Raw genomic sequence first — 15,818 nt, 5'->3', positions numbered from 1 at the left:
CTCACTCATGAACAAGACCCCGAGATACGTGAACTCCTCCACTTGGGGCAGGACCCTATTGCAGACCTGCAGAGAGCACTCCACCCTTGTCCGACTCAGGACCATGGTCTCGGACTTGGAGGTGCTGATTCTCATCCCAGCCGCTTCGCACTCGGCTCTCTGAGGTGTAAAAGAGGTGTATATGTAGAATACTTCTTCGTTAATCCATATTGGTGTTCCAACAAAATATTGTTATTATCGAGGTGTTTCATGATTCTATTATATACTAACTTTTCAAGAACTTTCATGGTCACGGACTAAAATCCTGCCCAGTATAGAGACCAGTAGAACTGTCTCAATACTGATGTAAGAGATTCCTAAACTGCTGAATACACAGATTATTTTTGGTGTTCCAGTTCACAAGGACAGTTTGATTAACTTAAGCTTTATCAAAGGACAGAATACATTATTATCATGAGAATGTCACTTTTGAAAGCATAAAATCAGGTATGGTTTCAGCACAGGGTCCATGGCTTTTTGGTGTAGGCATGAAGGAGTCCCCAATGAAAAGAGGCTGGAAACCACTGCTTTAGGAGATGCTTTAGGAGTGTAGGCAGTTTTATACCAAGCCTGTATTTAGTGGGTTTAGCTGAATTTAAGTAGGAGCAAAAGGACTGAAAAGGGAACATGGAACTTCCTCTTTTCAATCTGTGTCTGTCTGTGCTGGGAGAGGGGGGAACCGGGTTTACGGATTTCAGTACAAGCATGTCTGGTTAAAATAAAGAACTGAGCTGAAACTGAAAAATCAGCATCTGCCGTCTTTTAAAAGGCTGAGTGCAGAATTCGTTAAAAACATGTCACCAAAACGTTCTACAGTCTGACTGAAATGTTAAAAAAACCTAACAAAATATAAAAGACTTTTATATAAACACTGAGTAAAACTTTACCAACACAACCACATAGAACAAAACTATCAATACTTTTTACGATGAACAGTGTCAAGAGCCTTCCATCACTGGTAAGTCATAAATTCTGCTTTACCAGAAGCTGCTTTGGTGAATGAAGCGAATCGTTTGTGAACAAAGAGCAGCTAGATGAGGGGAGACATTTAAATGGAGACGTTTGAGAGGAAAAAGCTAAATGTGGTGGTTAGACGATGTAAACTAGGCAGGTTAGTAACTCACTAGTCACTTTGTTTCTTGCTGGAAAAAATATTCAGAAAATGTTGTTAAGCGTTTTAAAATCAAAGTTAATTAAAAACTGTTTTCTGGTTAAATGTGTTCAGTGGCTGATAATCAGGACTATTTTACCTGGATAAACCTTTGGCTAGTGATGAAAAAAGTTCATTTAGTGCCCTGTACAGGAGCGTTGCTAGGCATAAAGCTCTACTGGGGCCCCTACCACATATCCCCCGTCTCCCATATACAAACACACACAGACACACACAAACACACACACACACACACACACACACACACACACACACACACACACACACACACACACACACACACACTTTGCCCTGTGCCATTGCCACATTCCTATGGAAATACTAATTGAGATATTAATGAGTGTTAGAACATATTTAACAAACATGAACACTTTCAACATGGCAGCAAAGCATAAATACCATAACAAACGATGTTAAGTCAGAACTCTCTTCATTCACATTCCACAGTGAAGGTTAGTACCTGGTTTTCAGGGTGATAGTTCAACTCATTCTGAACAGTTTGTTTATTTTTTGAGCATTAAAGCGTACTGCCTATTTTTCAATTCCACAAAGTGGTCGATCACTTGGCTGTGACTCAGCTTTAAGAAAGTCAGGAAGAGTTGTGTCTCGTTTGGATGTTCATTAATTCAGTTTTGGTTTGAAGTGACTGGGTCGCTTGGTTTAGAAGCAATCAGATTTTATTTCTTAATAAATTATTAAAATCTCAATTAAAATTTGAAGCAATTCAAAAGATTTGCACTGTGCGTATATTATGTATAATAAATATATATATTGTCGAAAAATAATCGTAGCACTTGTACTGGGGCACAGCTCATTTATACTGGGGCACGTGCCCCAGTAAATGGGGTCTGGCGACGCCTCAGACCCTGTATACACCTGTGTTTTTGCCATGTCTGTGATCAGGGACGTGAAGTGAAACGGGTTTTCTTTAAGCCGACGTGATATCAGGTTACTGTGATGCACAGCGGATTCCACTGGTTCCATTAACGGACCTTTCCCAACTTCGCTGGTCGCGTATTCGCTTATTTTCATAGCTGAAAAATACAGAAATGAAACTTTTAGGGTTTTTCTCTGTCCAGCAAGGAGAAGCATGAAGGACTCTGGCAGCATTTACTGATTTATTCTCTCTGTTCACAAAAGACCTATAAACAACAGTTCCTCATACGAATTCATACACAAAAGTCAAAGACAAAATGTAACTACAGCCCTAGCATCATTAAATTGGGACCCAATATTATCAAACGATGATCTAGAAGTCAGTTCTAGAGAGTTCCTCAGTGCTGTTAAAGATGTCATATCATCCTATACCACCGGAGGGAGGCACAAACATAACAAAAGATGCCACTTGCCATGGCTAAACAAAGAATGCAAAGATCTTATGAAATCTAGAGATCAATTACTGAAACAGTACCTGAAAACAGGTCTAACCATAGATTGGCAAAGATTTACACATATGAGAAATAAAGTAACGCAGACTCTTAGGCTAAAGCTACCTTTTTCATGACGGTTATAGAGAATGCTAAAGGGAATGGTAAACTAATATGGCAAACTCTACATAAACTAATTGGTAATAAGCTAAAAAATAACACCAGTAAGGCAATGGAGATTCAAATAAATAACTCCATAATTAGCGACCCTTTTACCATAGCGATAAATTTGAACAACTTCTTTGCAAATTCTGTGCAGGAACTTACGAAGCACTTTAGACCATCGGTTTGTATTAACAACAGCACTGATTCTGACCAGCAAGTCTTTAGAATCACTGATATATCTGAATATGAAGTAGCTAAAATCACTACTGGCATAAAAAAATCGAAAGCACTTGATGCTTTTCAATTTAATACCTGAATATTGAAAGAGCAAAGATTCTTTAGTATGTCCAATTATTCATCTATTAAATATGTCTTTCAGGGGATCAGTTGTCCGGTATGGAAGGTAGCGGCCATAACACCAGTTTTCAAAGCAGGGTCCAAAAAAGACATAACTATCGACCAATAAGTATTTTACCCATCATATCCAAAATAGCTGAGAAGTGGGTGGTTAAACTCTTAACAGAACATCTAGAGAACATACACCCCTCACTTCACCCGTTACAATTTGGTTTCCGACGTCACCACTCCACAGACACTGCAGTGTGCATGTTAATTGAGAACATAAAAACTTACTTGATAAGAATTTCTGTGTCGGAGCCGTCTTTCTAGATATGAAGAAAGCCTTTGACACCGTAAACCACCAAATTCTGCTATCAAGGTTGATGCAATTCAATATCTTTGATCAAGCATTGGCATGGATTACCTCATATTTAACACATAGAAAACAGTATGTAGTAGTGAATGGTGTCAAATCCCCCTGCCTGGACTGTAATATTGGAGTCCCGCAGGGGTCGATCCTTGGACCTGTTTTATTCTTGCTTTTTATCAATAACTTACCGAAACTTACCGATGTCCAAATGTATTTTCCCAGATGTATGCGGACGATGCTATAATTTATACTCAGGCTCCAAATGTTCAGCAAGCCGCTAAAACCCTAACAGCTGCATTGTCCTCTGTACACAAATGGATTATCGACTTTTGCCTCTCCCTAAATACCAAGGAGACTGTTTGTATGTACTTCTCAAAACGTAACTTACAGATATCTCAGTCTCATGTAGTTTTAAATGGTAAAGAACTTGATTTGGTAAAGGAATTTAAATACCATGGAGTAATTTTGGATCCCACATTAACATTTAAAAATCATGTAAAAAAAGTAGCACAAGTAATCAAATTTAATATCCAAAATTTCCGACACATCAGAAACAACTTGAACTTAAACGCAGCCAAGATGTTTTTTTATTCTATGATCATTTCTCATTAGGGCTATTGTATAACCAGTTGGTCACTTGCCTGTCCTACAACTATTAAAACTGTGGAAACTCTATATAAAAGATCACTGAAAATACTTAATAAAAACCGAAATCACATCATTATTGCAACATTTTAAGAAAACTCAAGTTTTTAAATTTTCAAAATATGATACACAATGCTTGTCTGATTTATAAGGTGCTACACTCTCTAGCACCCCCACCACTGGGAGATTTCATTAACTGTGGCATTAGTGAACAGAGGACAACGAGAGCCACCACTAGAGATGTGATAATCCTACACAGACGTACCTCATTTGGCCAGGTTGTGTTATCTGTCAAAGGTCGAAAGCTATGTAATAGTCTGCCACAAACAATAAGACAGTGTCCAACATATAACTCATTTAAAACCCAATTAAAAAGCTGGCTTTGGTCGAATCAGGACTGCACCCACATGTAAAATGAACTTTAATTTACGATAAATAAAACTCTGGATGGTTTTATAAGTATGTAGTGTTCACTGAGCCTTGATAAGTAGGGGGTTGGTAATTGTATATGTGAGTCTATTGTTTTAGTAGTAGTAGTAGTGTATATTTTTATAAGTGATGTGTAAATATTAAGTGTTTTTTTTATATATATATATATATATATATATATATATATATATATATATATATATATATATATATATTCTATTACATTGTTCTCTCATTTCCCCCAAATCCCCGGGACAACGGATGGAAATTAGCATTTTGCTATAATCTGGTATGTTTACATTCATGCTTTATAAGCCTGTCTGTTCATTGGCATGCACTGTCCCGCTCAAATAAATAAATAAATAAAATAAGAAAAGTTTGTGCAGAATGGTGGTGGGGCCGTGAGCAATGTGGAGGAAAGAGGGTTAAAACCAGCCAGGAGGTTTAGACCCAGGATCAGATTTTCAGGTGAGGTTAGAAATGAAGCTTTAAAGAAGAAAAGAGGATTCTTCTCCACTTGCTGCCTTTTTCACTACATCTGGTTCCTAACAGCAGATAAATGTTCTGTACCCGCTTCTACAGACACACCTCTCTCCTGATCATCACACCCCCTGTAGAAATTACCTGGAACTAATCAATCTGATGGGGGAAACTGGACATTATCAATAAGTCTGAATTCATCTTGAGAGACCAGCACATGGAGGAGGAAGCAGCACTGATGGAACGCTGCATCGTGGTGGTACATGGTTTAATACAGCTGCAGGCCATAACTAACGAGGATAACATGATAATGATGGCCGTGCTGTGGCGAGGAATGAGACAGAAATGTTCTTTATACAAATGATGCCTCATCAATACAGCACTGGAACATGAATGATAAATGGTCTGTACTTATGTAGCGCATTTACCCAAAGTGCTTTACATCATACATCATACATCACATTCACACACATACACACACACTGATGGTGGAAGCTGCCATGCAAAGTGCTGAACCACGACCCATCAGGAGCAATTAGGGTTTCGATGTCTTGCTCAGGGATCAAACCGGCAACCCTTGGGCCACAGGACGACCACTCTACCCACTGAGCCATGCCGCCCCATGATACGTTTTAAATTGTTTATATATGGACTTTAACTTATTGTAGACATTGAGTTTTTACTGAAGGTCCATCCAGAACGATCCATCATATAAAAATATATCAGTGTGTCTGTGGCCACAGACAAAAAACACACACATACACATACAATATCCAAATATGTACAAGTTGTGTGTAAACTGGAGCAACAAATTCAATATGTGCAGAAGACATTAGTCCCTGTGTGACAGCACAGCAGTCCTCCATGTTAGCAACGCTTCCTCCAACCAGTATGTTTGATGAAGGAGTCAGGGTAGGCTGGGGGCTCGTCCTGAAGGTGCGTTCTTGCAACACGTGGTGTGTAGAAAACCAAAGTCTTTGTGTTTTATTTGGTTGATTGTGAGTCTGCAGGGACACCTACAGGGAAAACAACAAACAGACACAACTGTTAATGGACGTACGTCAGTTTCAAAGAAGGAAACTCGTCTGATCCAAACATGGCAGATTCAACTTCTACAGGTCAGTTTCACTAAAATCGAACCTTAGGACCCTGAATAAACAAAGGTTTTTTCTTAGTCCAGATCCAGTCATGGAGGCAACGGGTTCAGGAGAGACACCCAGATCTCGCTCTTCAGCTCTATTCAGGGGAACCAGAGGTGTTCCTGGTCCAGAGGGGACATATAATCCCTCCAATGAGTCCTGGGTCTCCTCCCAGTAGAATGTGCCTGGAAAACCTCCAAAAAAGGAGGCATCCTAATCACATGCTGAACCACCTGATCTTTCACTATGTACGGGCTCCACACCAACCTCCCTCTGGATGGCCAGGTTCCCCACATCCACTAACTACGGACCTCCAGGACCACCATCCTGCAGGGACCAGATGCTTCCTGCTGCAGCACATCAGACCCAAAGAGAACAGATCCCACAGCTCGTCTAGCAGGGGAGGAGCTAGACTTCATACATAGGGGGGTCCAGTCTTCATGAGGGGTTTATTTAGTAATGAAGGACCTGATTGTGTTCCTAGCTCTCTCTCTGCTGTGAGAACTTTGGTCACATCAGAGAAACAAGTAGTAAAATATCTTTACATGAATAAAGTTTCCAGAAAGGTCCGCAGAAGCTAAGTTGGTGGTTTGGGGTTCAGTATGTGGATCCTGATGTGGTAGTAGGTTGTACCAGCACAGGAAGTAAATCTCCTCTAGAGACGAGCAGCCATGTCAATACTTTATGGGATGAATAATTAGAAACTAATATTTACTTCAAACTAGTGCAGTGATACTGGTGATCCATGCAGGTCTGGAAAGATGCTTCTGTCCTCCTACAGTGACCTGTCAGTCACCTGAGGTGGTACCTGGGGTGTCCAATCACAGTGGCCAGTTCCACCCTGCCCCCCTCTAGCTTCTCCCCTGTTGTAAAGTTCTGCTTAAGGATCAAGTCATTTTAATCAGGTGTGTTGCTGCATGTAAACGTCTAAAACCTGATCCTGCATGTCCCTGTGTTAGACCATTGGTGAGGGTTGGAACATAGACCTGTTTGGGACTGAATGAAATTGTCCCAGATGAAGAAGATCGTGGTCTGAGGAAGCCAACAGAACCACATCTTCTGTCCCCCCTCCAGCTTTAGATCCTGTCCATGAGCACCACCAACAGGCCTCATTGTGGACGAGTCATACGGCCAGAACGTTGGGACATCCTCATGTCGTGGTTCTTTGTCTGATTCTAGATTCCCCACCAAATTCCTACCAGCCTTTCATTAACCTGCCTTAAAGAAAAACCTGCTGGTGGGTTAGTGACTAACCGTCTACTGGTTCTGTCTCTGGACCTTAGAGCCTCGGAGAGTCCCGGAGTCTTCACTGTGTCGTTTGCCACCGGTCTGGGCGCTGGCATGGACTTCAAACCCTGGAGGACAAAAACTGATTACAAAGAGCTCAGTTTTCTTCTATTTAGAGGCAAATGTCTGGCCAAAGACCACGTTCACCCCAATGAAGGGAGCTGCAGGGATGAGTAGGAAGTGTAGATCACCTGTGTGAATCTGCTGGCTGTCGGTGGTGAAACCCACCAAACTGCTGCCAGCTGCGTAGCCTGAAACAGACAAGAGTCAACATGAGGCTAGCAGAGAGAAAGTCTAGTTTCAGCAGGTGTGAGGTGGCGAAGCAGCTGATCCCCACCCTGCTGGGGAGCCCCGGCTCCAGCTCCAGTTTGTGGGTCACCCTGCAGATACGTCATGACACCACTCTGCCAGCCTCCCAGGGAGTGAACCGGCATCTGATAGGCTGAAAAACAAAACCACAAAGAAACAAAACTCCTCTCAATTCCACCTTTTAATTCATCACCTTCATCCACCAGCTCCTGCAGGTGTTTATGTATTTTTTATTATTATTTTTTTTTATGGAAGTCCCATCGGGATTACAAGATCGCTTTTCCAGAAAACCGCAGTCCAAATCCTGTTACAGACAGTAGTCACTAAAACAACCAATCATAAAACCTACAGCATCGAACATATAAAATATAAATCTAAGAAGAAACGAGAACACAGAAAGCATAGTCAGCTGGACAGCAGGTGCAGACGCCTACTGAGTCGGCTTTATAAGAACATAAATAGAAATATGGAGAAAGGTGGACCGAGAGATACTCAGTGTTCAGACCAGGTAATTCTATGGAAAAGACATTAACAAGACATTTGCTTTTTACAAGATATGGAATAAAAGCAGCATCCAGACCGCTGTCGGGGTCCGACTCATTACCAGAAGTAACTGGGTAAGTGCCAGTAACTGCAGACGGCAAGTAATCCAGAGAACAGGTCTTCTGCTACTCACCAGATGAAGCTGCAACCTCAACAGGGAACCCTGACCCATCTGAGGACGTCTCATTATTCCCATTACCGCTGGAGTTGCCTGGGACGGTAGCCAAAAGACCTGCAGAGCAAACCCAGATAACAGATCACCAGCTTATATGAGCAGCCATCAACTTAGCTTCCAGTGGGAGCTGCTACTAAGTCCAGTCTGAGACGTAACGGGGAAGATGCTTAGAGGCAGGTCCTCACCCAGGCCCCTGTAGCAGGACAGCTGCTGGTAGATCTGCTTCATCCGCTCGATGTTGAGGCGGCTGGCCTCTGCATGGTGCACCATGGGTTTTGGAAAATGCACTCCGATAATGCATTTCGCTGCCTTCTGCACGGCTTCCGGAGCGTTCCAGGGGTCGTAGATGTATTTGGCTGGAAAACCCCTCAGAATGGGCAGATAGCGCCTGAGCAAGGACAGGAGGAGGGTTAGAGAAAAGAAGTGTCAATTCCACTGACAGCTGGGAGGGGGAATAATACCGGATGTAATCTCCGTTGGGGTCGGTGCGCCGGCCAAAGCCCACAGGGCAGTAGCAGTGGAAGAACTGCTGGAAGAAAGAGCTGCAGGAGAGCCACATCCAGCTGCCAGCATTCACGCTCCAGTCCGCATCCAGCAGCAGCTCCTCAAACACCTGAAACAAGTCCAACAAGTCATCCTGCTGAGCCAGTCTGCATGCTGCCATCAGATCCTTGTCCTCTGCCTACCTACCTTCATGCCCTCCTCCCAGCTGATCCACAGGTCTCCTCTGGTCAGGAAGCACGCCACGGCGTGTCTGGCCAGGTGGTGGATCCAGCCCTCTTGCCTCAGTTGGGTCATGATGGCATCAATCCAGGGAAAACCAGTCCGGCCCTCCGCCCACTTGGCCAGCGCCTCGGGGTTGCGGTCCCATGGGATCTGGACGCAGATGGGATTGCTCTCCATTTTATCAAAGCAGGGGTTGTTGGTGGCAGCTGTGTAGAAAAACTCCCTCCACAGCAGCTGACCGTAGAGCGAGAGAGGAGGGGAGCTGTTCTTCTTCACCTGGGAACGGTAAAGCAGTCTGGACTCAGAGTCAAGACATATTTCACACATTTAAACACCTCAAAGCAAACAATGCGCTAAAATCAGCAACTTCTTATAAAGCTTATATCCAGCTAATAAGTCTTTCTGTCTATTTAATTCCTTTGTCACAAAATCCAGAAGCTGGTTTAGTTCTAGGTGCATGTTCTCCTGACGAGGACTATTTTTCTGTCTCCCGTCTGAAATCGCATCCCCTAAATAAATGAAGTACATCTCCACAACTAGCACTGTATGTAAACTCTAGGTCTTTACAGGAAGCTGGGACACGTGAGGTTACTACAGACGTTCCTAGAACACAGTAGAAATGGTATCTACTTTTTGAGTTAAAGAACAAGTATTTCTCAAGTCCGGATATTTCTACCAATCTGGCAGATTATTTCACTGGATTTTAATCTGAATCTTCTCCAGCTGTTTCCCTTTGCAGTGATTATAATCTAGTCCTGGCTGACATGTATAATTAGGCAACAGTGTTTTGTATTGTTGGTTTAGTCCCAGCATGAGCTGGTATCTCTGAATGTCAGCGTGAACACTCGCCTTCCTGTACAGGTCGGTGAGTTTGAAGTAGAAGAGGCGGCAGGAGAGGCAGCCGAAGCGCAGGTATGGGCTGAGGCCCGTCGGGCTGGCCAGCAGCGAGTTGGCGTTCATTCTGGGACGCTCGAAGTTGGCCACCCACGCCTGGTGGAAACAGGTCAAATGAAGAGAAAGATAAGGGGCTAAAGACTGGGTTCCATCACCTCGTCGTGGTTCTCACACTGGACCTACCTTCCTCTCCAGATGCCTCTCCAGTCGTGTCAGAGCCTCATTCTCTCCTCCAGGCCAAACCGCTGAGGACAGGCCTTCAGTGTCAAAACCTGCAGGAATCAAAGTATTGTCACATAAATCCACATTCTGACCGCTTTTGTCCACCTGGCGCTGAGATTCCTGCTGAACTCACCCAGTTCTTCCAGGGAGGGGACCCCAAACTTGTCATCGTGGTCTTCAGCCAGTGGCGTGGAGCACTTCCCCATGATGTCAGCTGTAATGGCCTCTGCAGGCATCTCCACGGCATCCATATGACTGATGAGAGACTGGAACCGCTTGTAGGTGAGGGGAGACTGGCCCCCGTTTAACTCTATGATCCTGCAGTGGAAGACGGTGGGGGGTCATGGACGAAATGGATGGACAGAAACTACATGGAAGATAAGTGGTGAAGTGAACTCACCTGTCCAGGTCATAGAGTGTGTGTGAGATACGAACGGTCACCTCCACTCCAGCTTCAGAGGCCAGCTTCCTGATGGCAGCATCCCGCTCCTTCCCGAACGGCTCGGAGTCGTACTCGTACGACAGACGAGTTATCTTCCACTCCTGCCACAGAAACACCCGTTACTCAACCGTTCCCATGGCTGCTTCTGCAGCTTCATCACACCAACGCATCACCTTGAAAAGCCGGGGAAAGACATCGGTGGGTTGGCCTCGGATCACAAACAGCCGAGAGTTGAGTTTACGGAGGCTGGAGTCCAAATCCTCCAGACTCTGCAAGAGGAACCTGCAGAACCACAGGAAGGAGAGACGATACGTCACATCATTAAACATCTGGAGAAGAAGAACTCGCTGATTAGAGGGTCTGTTTTCTCTGGACTTACACAATGACATCTGAAACTGTGAAGAATAAATGTTTGCTGCTCCACCACAACATCAGTTCCTCAAAGAGTCAAGCCACATTTTATTCCCAGTAGAAGATAAACAACAAGACATTTTCCCATTTGAAGGAAAATATGAGCTGATTCTGATGGCAGCAACACGTCTCAATAAAACATGCATGTACTTTTCAGCATTGATGGAGCTTCACAGATGTGGAAGCTGCCCACACCATAGGCACTAATGCAGCCCCATCCCATCAGAGATGCAGCTTTTCACCTGTCCACTGATAACAAGCTGGATGCTCCCTTTTCCTCTTTAGTCTGCAGGACACGCCGTCCATGCTTTCCACAAACTAGTTCACATTTTCGTCCAGGTTTCCACTTTGCCTCAGACCTTTTTAAATGAGCTTTGGTCCAGAGAAGATGGCACTGGTTCTGGATCGTGTTCACATCTGGCTTCTTCTTTGCATGATAGAGTTTAAACCTGCATTTGTGGGTTTCAGGGTGAACTGTGTTTACAGACAGTGATTTCTGGGAGTTACCTGAGTCACTGCAGTGGTTTCCAGTGGAGAATCATGTCTGCTTTTAATGCAGAAGATCACCAGCATCCAGCCTTGTCCCATGCACACAGAGATTCCTCCTTATTCTCTGAATCTTCTGGTTAGGGCTGGCCGATTAATCGAATTTTAATCTCATTTATGAAATGGGTTTTCAGTGTTCATAAAAGTAAAATGAACATCTCGATCTGGAAATCGAGCACCACTGGCATTGCAGCCCTCTGCTGTAGATTCCTCCCACAACCCCAGCCCCTTTGGTTTTATTCAACATGAGTTGCAAACACTTCTCAAGCTCTGGGCTGGACACACTCCATCATTTTCTATATCACCTGTGTGATGAGGCGAAAATCACTGCCCTCCTCCAGCCAAGCGAAAGGGCGATATTTGTGCATGTGAAACATTGTGCTCGTTCACGTAGACGTGCACACAGGGGCTGGCAACACATGAAAATAGAAAAATTTTCAACTTTTGTGAGTCGCAACTAAATAATCCACCAGCTCCAAGAAACACGAGATAACAAACATTAAAAACAAACAACTTTTTTTCCTCAGTTAACACATGAACAACCCGGGATTTAAGAAACTCATCAACACTTTGGACAAACGGGATCACTGCCATCTCGTCTCCATGTTAGTGGAGTCTCTCCCTGTCCTGTATGATGAGGATGATGAGGGTGGTGTGAAGGACATGGCTACAGTCCGGTGTTTCGCCACCACTACAGACCTGTGGTCAAGCTGCACCGTACAGCCGTATATAAGCCTCACGCTACAGTTCATTGACGCGGATTTCAAGGTGAAAACAAAATGTCTCCAGACTCACTTTTTCCAGATCACACCAGGCAGAACATAGCTGCTGGTCTGAGACTAACAATAGCTACGGGGACCTGGAGGAAAGATACTAGTCTGGATTACCACAGACCCCCCAGCCTCCATCTCTCTGTCTCTTATTGTGTTAAATAATCGAGATCTCAATTTCAACCAAAATAATTGTGATTATCATTTTTCCCATAATTGAGCAGCCCTACTTCAGATGATATTCTACACTGTAGATCAGGGGTGCCCAAGTCCGGTCCTCGAGATCTACTATCCTGGAACTTTTAGATGCATCCCTTCTCCAATACACCTGAATCAAATGGCTCTTCCTCGGGTGTGGAACAAGTAGGTCTACGTGTTAGTTGTAAAGCCTCCATCCTTCCTGTCCTTTTGAGCCACTTTAGCTCTCTTGCTAGTCAAGAGACCCCCACATCGGTCTGAGCTGTGATCCCGGCAAAGCTGCATCCACCCGATCACCTTTCCACATGGCGTCAGCTCTGCTGTAAAGCGGTTAATGTTGGTTAGCTGGTTATGGAAGCTATTTACACGCCAGGAGATTGTCAGTCGGAATAACTCCATGAAGGAGCGGGAGGTTTTTCCCTGTACAGTCCAGCTTTGTCTGAGCTGCGCAGATCTTAACTGGGAGCTCTGAGTCTGAGTCACACCAGATGGGAATGTCCCAGCCGAGGTGGAAGGATCAACAGTTCATATTATAAACACCTGTTTAAATTTAATGAAAAGATCCATCATATGATCCACATCAGTCCAATTTACCATAACTGTGCTTACATGAACCAGTTCATATAAAAAACCAGGACCAGGAAGAAAACCTGCATCAGAACCGTCTTCCTGGACCGGCTGGGGATGGAGGGGACAGGAATTAAGCTGCAGAGCAATGGTGTTACTGGAGATGTTGGGCAGTGGAAGTTCAGAAAGTGAAGTTGTAGCAGACCCACATGATGACACAGAAAACACTCATCGTGCCCAAGGTTGGGAACCAGTTCTGGCCAATGATGACGTCCATCACCTGAGGTAACGGGTCAAAAGAAAAACATGTAGAAAACAGACTTGGAAACTAGGTAAAGGTTTTCAGAATCTTCTGATGATTTTCTCCACAGTAGACGGTGTTTAGAGCCAGTCTGTCTCAGACTGGTGGAAATGCAGTAAAATGTCTCTGTTTCATCATCTGATGTGTTGTTTATCTTCTGCTGGGAATAAAACATGGCTGGTGAGATTTATAAATCGTTATTCCAGGTGTTAGTGACATTTAAATACTGATCTTTAGTCTCAGTTGTTTTTCTTATTTTTTCTGAGAACAGACTTTGTTGGTAAAATATCTGAAAATGTGTGAATAACCAGGTGTATTCAGCTCAGGTCATATTAGCTAAGTAACCTGTTTTAAACCTGGTACCCGGTACATGTTCTACATGCTGCCAAGACACAACACACACGCGGTACATGTTGCACATACGTGTAGATGTGTGTGTATGTAGATGTGTGTGTGTCATGACTGAGTGCTGAATATTAATCTGTGTTTTACTGTGTCTAATGTGAATGATGCTGTCATTAAAGCATCTTAAGACTGACCCTTTAAATGATCCCTTCTACTGTACTATGTATCTATCTATCTATCTATCTATCTATCTATCTATCTATCTATCTATCTATCTATCCAGCCAAAAGGGGGATGTCTGGATTTAATAATTGGTATAAAGGTATTATTGTTATAATAAATTTAATAAAAAGTGGTTTCTTGCAGGAACTAAACGCCTTTTTTCACACAACAGCTGGAAACTTTCTTTAAAAAGCATCTTATATTCTTTCCTGACATTCTGCTGTCACGTGTCATTCTGTGGTCCTACACCTGCGTTGGCGCGCGTGTTTTCCTCACCTCCACCTGTTGATCCCGACGTTGGACGATCCTGCGAACCAGGGGTCCAGGATGTAGACGCAGCGGACAGTCTCCGCCCCGAGCACCGACTCCCGGAGAGAGGGGTTGTCGTGGAGCCGCAAGCCCTTCCTGAACCAGTGGATCGTGTTAATGACCATTACTCAACCAGACGGGACCGGTTTTCCACTGAATGATGTCTGCAGTGTCGCGCGGTTCGAGCCTAATTCCCGCTCCCTGACATCAGGTTTGTCCGAGAAGAAGAATGCAGGTGTATATAGCAGGTCCTTGTAAGTGCGGGTCCGGCTGGATTATCCCTGCTCTAACAGAACATGTTCCATGATGTCGAGAAATGTAGATGACGCTGGCTGCCGGACCATCTGGACGCAAGACAGCGCGCGCTGTCTTTGACAGGCAACCCGGCGGGCTTTAGGACCTCGTCCGCACCTCGCGCAGCCCAGTTTGTTGTATAACTTGTTTTTATGCTTTAAAGGCGCATTTAAGTTAAAATGCGTGTAGAAATGGCCACCACGGAGAATCCTGCGTGGACCTGCGCTCTAAACACACCACATTCTAGAATGCGCCGCTAGGTGGCAGCAGCAATTGTAGTAGCTCTGTTTTTAACTTATGATTTTTTTGCAATATAGCCGTCTTTTTTAAGATATCAGCTGTCAATCTGTGTCTGTTCGGGTAGATTTTTTCGCGCTGGTCAGAGGCTGTGCTATACGGGAGATTTTTCTGAATATTTTTTCTTTTTGCAAGACTTGTTATTGTGAGTCTCCATGGCAACGAGACTTGTTTACCATCGGGATCAACTGATAAAACTCTCCAAACTCAAGATTATCAGTGAAACAACACTTCAAATCCCAACGGAGTTGAAAAGAAAGAGAAGAGGATGCAGGGCAGGAGCGAGGCAGAGAGAAAAACGGTGGCGATTCAAACCGTTTCTTCCAACGGTTGTTATGGGAAACGTGAGATCGCTAGTTAACAAAATTGATGAACTTCAGGTGCTAACCAGGTCTCTTAAAGAATACAGAGAGTGCAGTATTATGTGCTTCACTGAGACATGGCTGCATGAACACATCCCAGACTGTAATGCGTCTGTACACGGCTTCAGGACGGTCCGTGCAGACCGCAATAAACAACTCAGCGGGAAGCTGAAGGGAGGTGGAATTGCGGTGCTGGTAAACCAGCGCTGGTGTCATCCTGAACATGTCACTGTTAAAGAGAAAATCTGCAATAGAGACATTGAACTGCTAGCTGTGAGTCTCCGCCCGTATTATTTACCCAGAGAGTTCACATGCGTTATTCTGGTAGCGGTATATATATTACCTGGTACCGCTCCAGACGCAGCCTGTGATGTCATTAACTCTGTAGTGGCCAGGCTTCAAACACAACATCCAAACGCATTTGTGGCGATCTCTGGAGATTTTAACAACATCT

General features: G+C 44.0%; 1 protein-coding gene across 1 annotated transcript; it reads right to left on the bottom strand.

Annotated features, from left to right (window-relative positions):
* Nucleotides 1-5,673: 5,673 nt before the first annotated feature.
* Nucleotides 5,674-14,941, bottom strand: LOC121634588 (cryptochrome-1-like). Its single transcript, XM_041977345.1, has 15 exons — nucleotides 14,627-14,941; nucleotides 14,379-14,580; nucleotides 10,916-11,024; nucleotides 10,701-10,843; nucleotides 10,434-10,618; nucleotides 10,262-10,350; nucleotides 10,034-10,174; nucleotides 9,149-9,460; nucleotides 8,920-9,071; nucleotides 8,644-8,846; nucleotides 8,417-8,515; nucleotides 7,769-7,873; nucleotides 7,623-7,682; nucleotides 7,399-7,499; nucleotides 5,674-6,021 (listed from the first exon to the last, which is right to left on the bottom strand). The coding sequence occupies exons 2-14, from the start codon at nucleotides 14,534-14,536 to the stop codon at nucleotides 7,402-7,404; spliced, it is 1,854 nt and encodes a 617-aa protein (XP_041833279.1). The 5' UTR covers nucleotides 14,537-14,580; nucleotides 14,627-14,941; the 3' UTR covers nucleotides 5,674-6,021; nucleotides 7,399-7,401.
* Nucleotides 14,942-15,818: the final 877 nt, after the last annotated feature.

Source organism: Melanotaenia boesemani, chromosome 23 (genome assembly GCF_017639745.1).
Source record: "Melanotaenia boesemani isolate fMelBoe1 chromosome 23, fMelBoe1.pri, whole genome shotgun sequence".
Taxonomy (NCBI): Eukaryota; Metazoa; Chordata; class Actinopteri; order Atheriniformes; family Melanotaeniidae; genus Melanotaenia; species Melanotaenia boesemani.
Note: the sequence above shows the minus strand (reverse complement) of the source record. Positions and strands in the feature narration are given on the sequence as shown.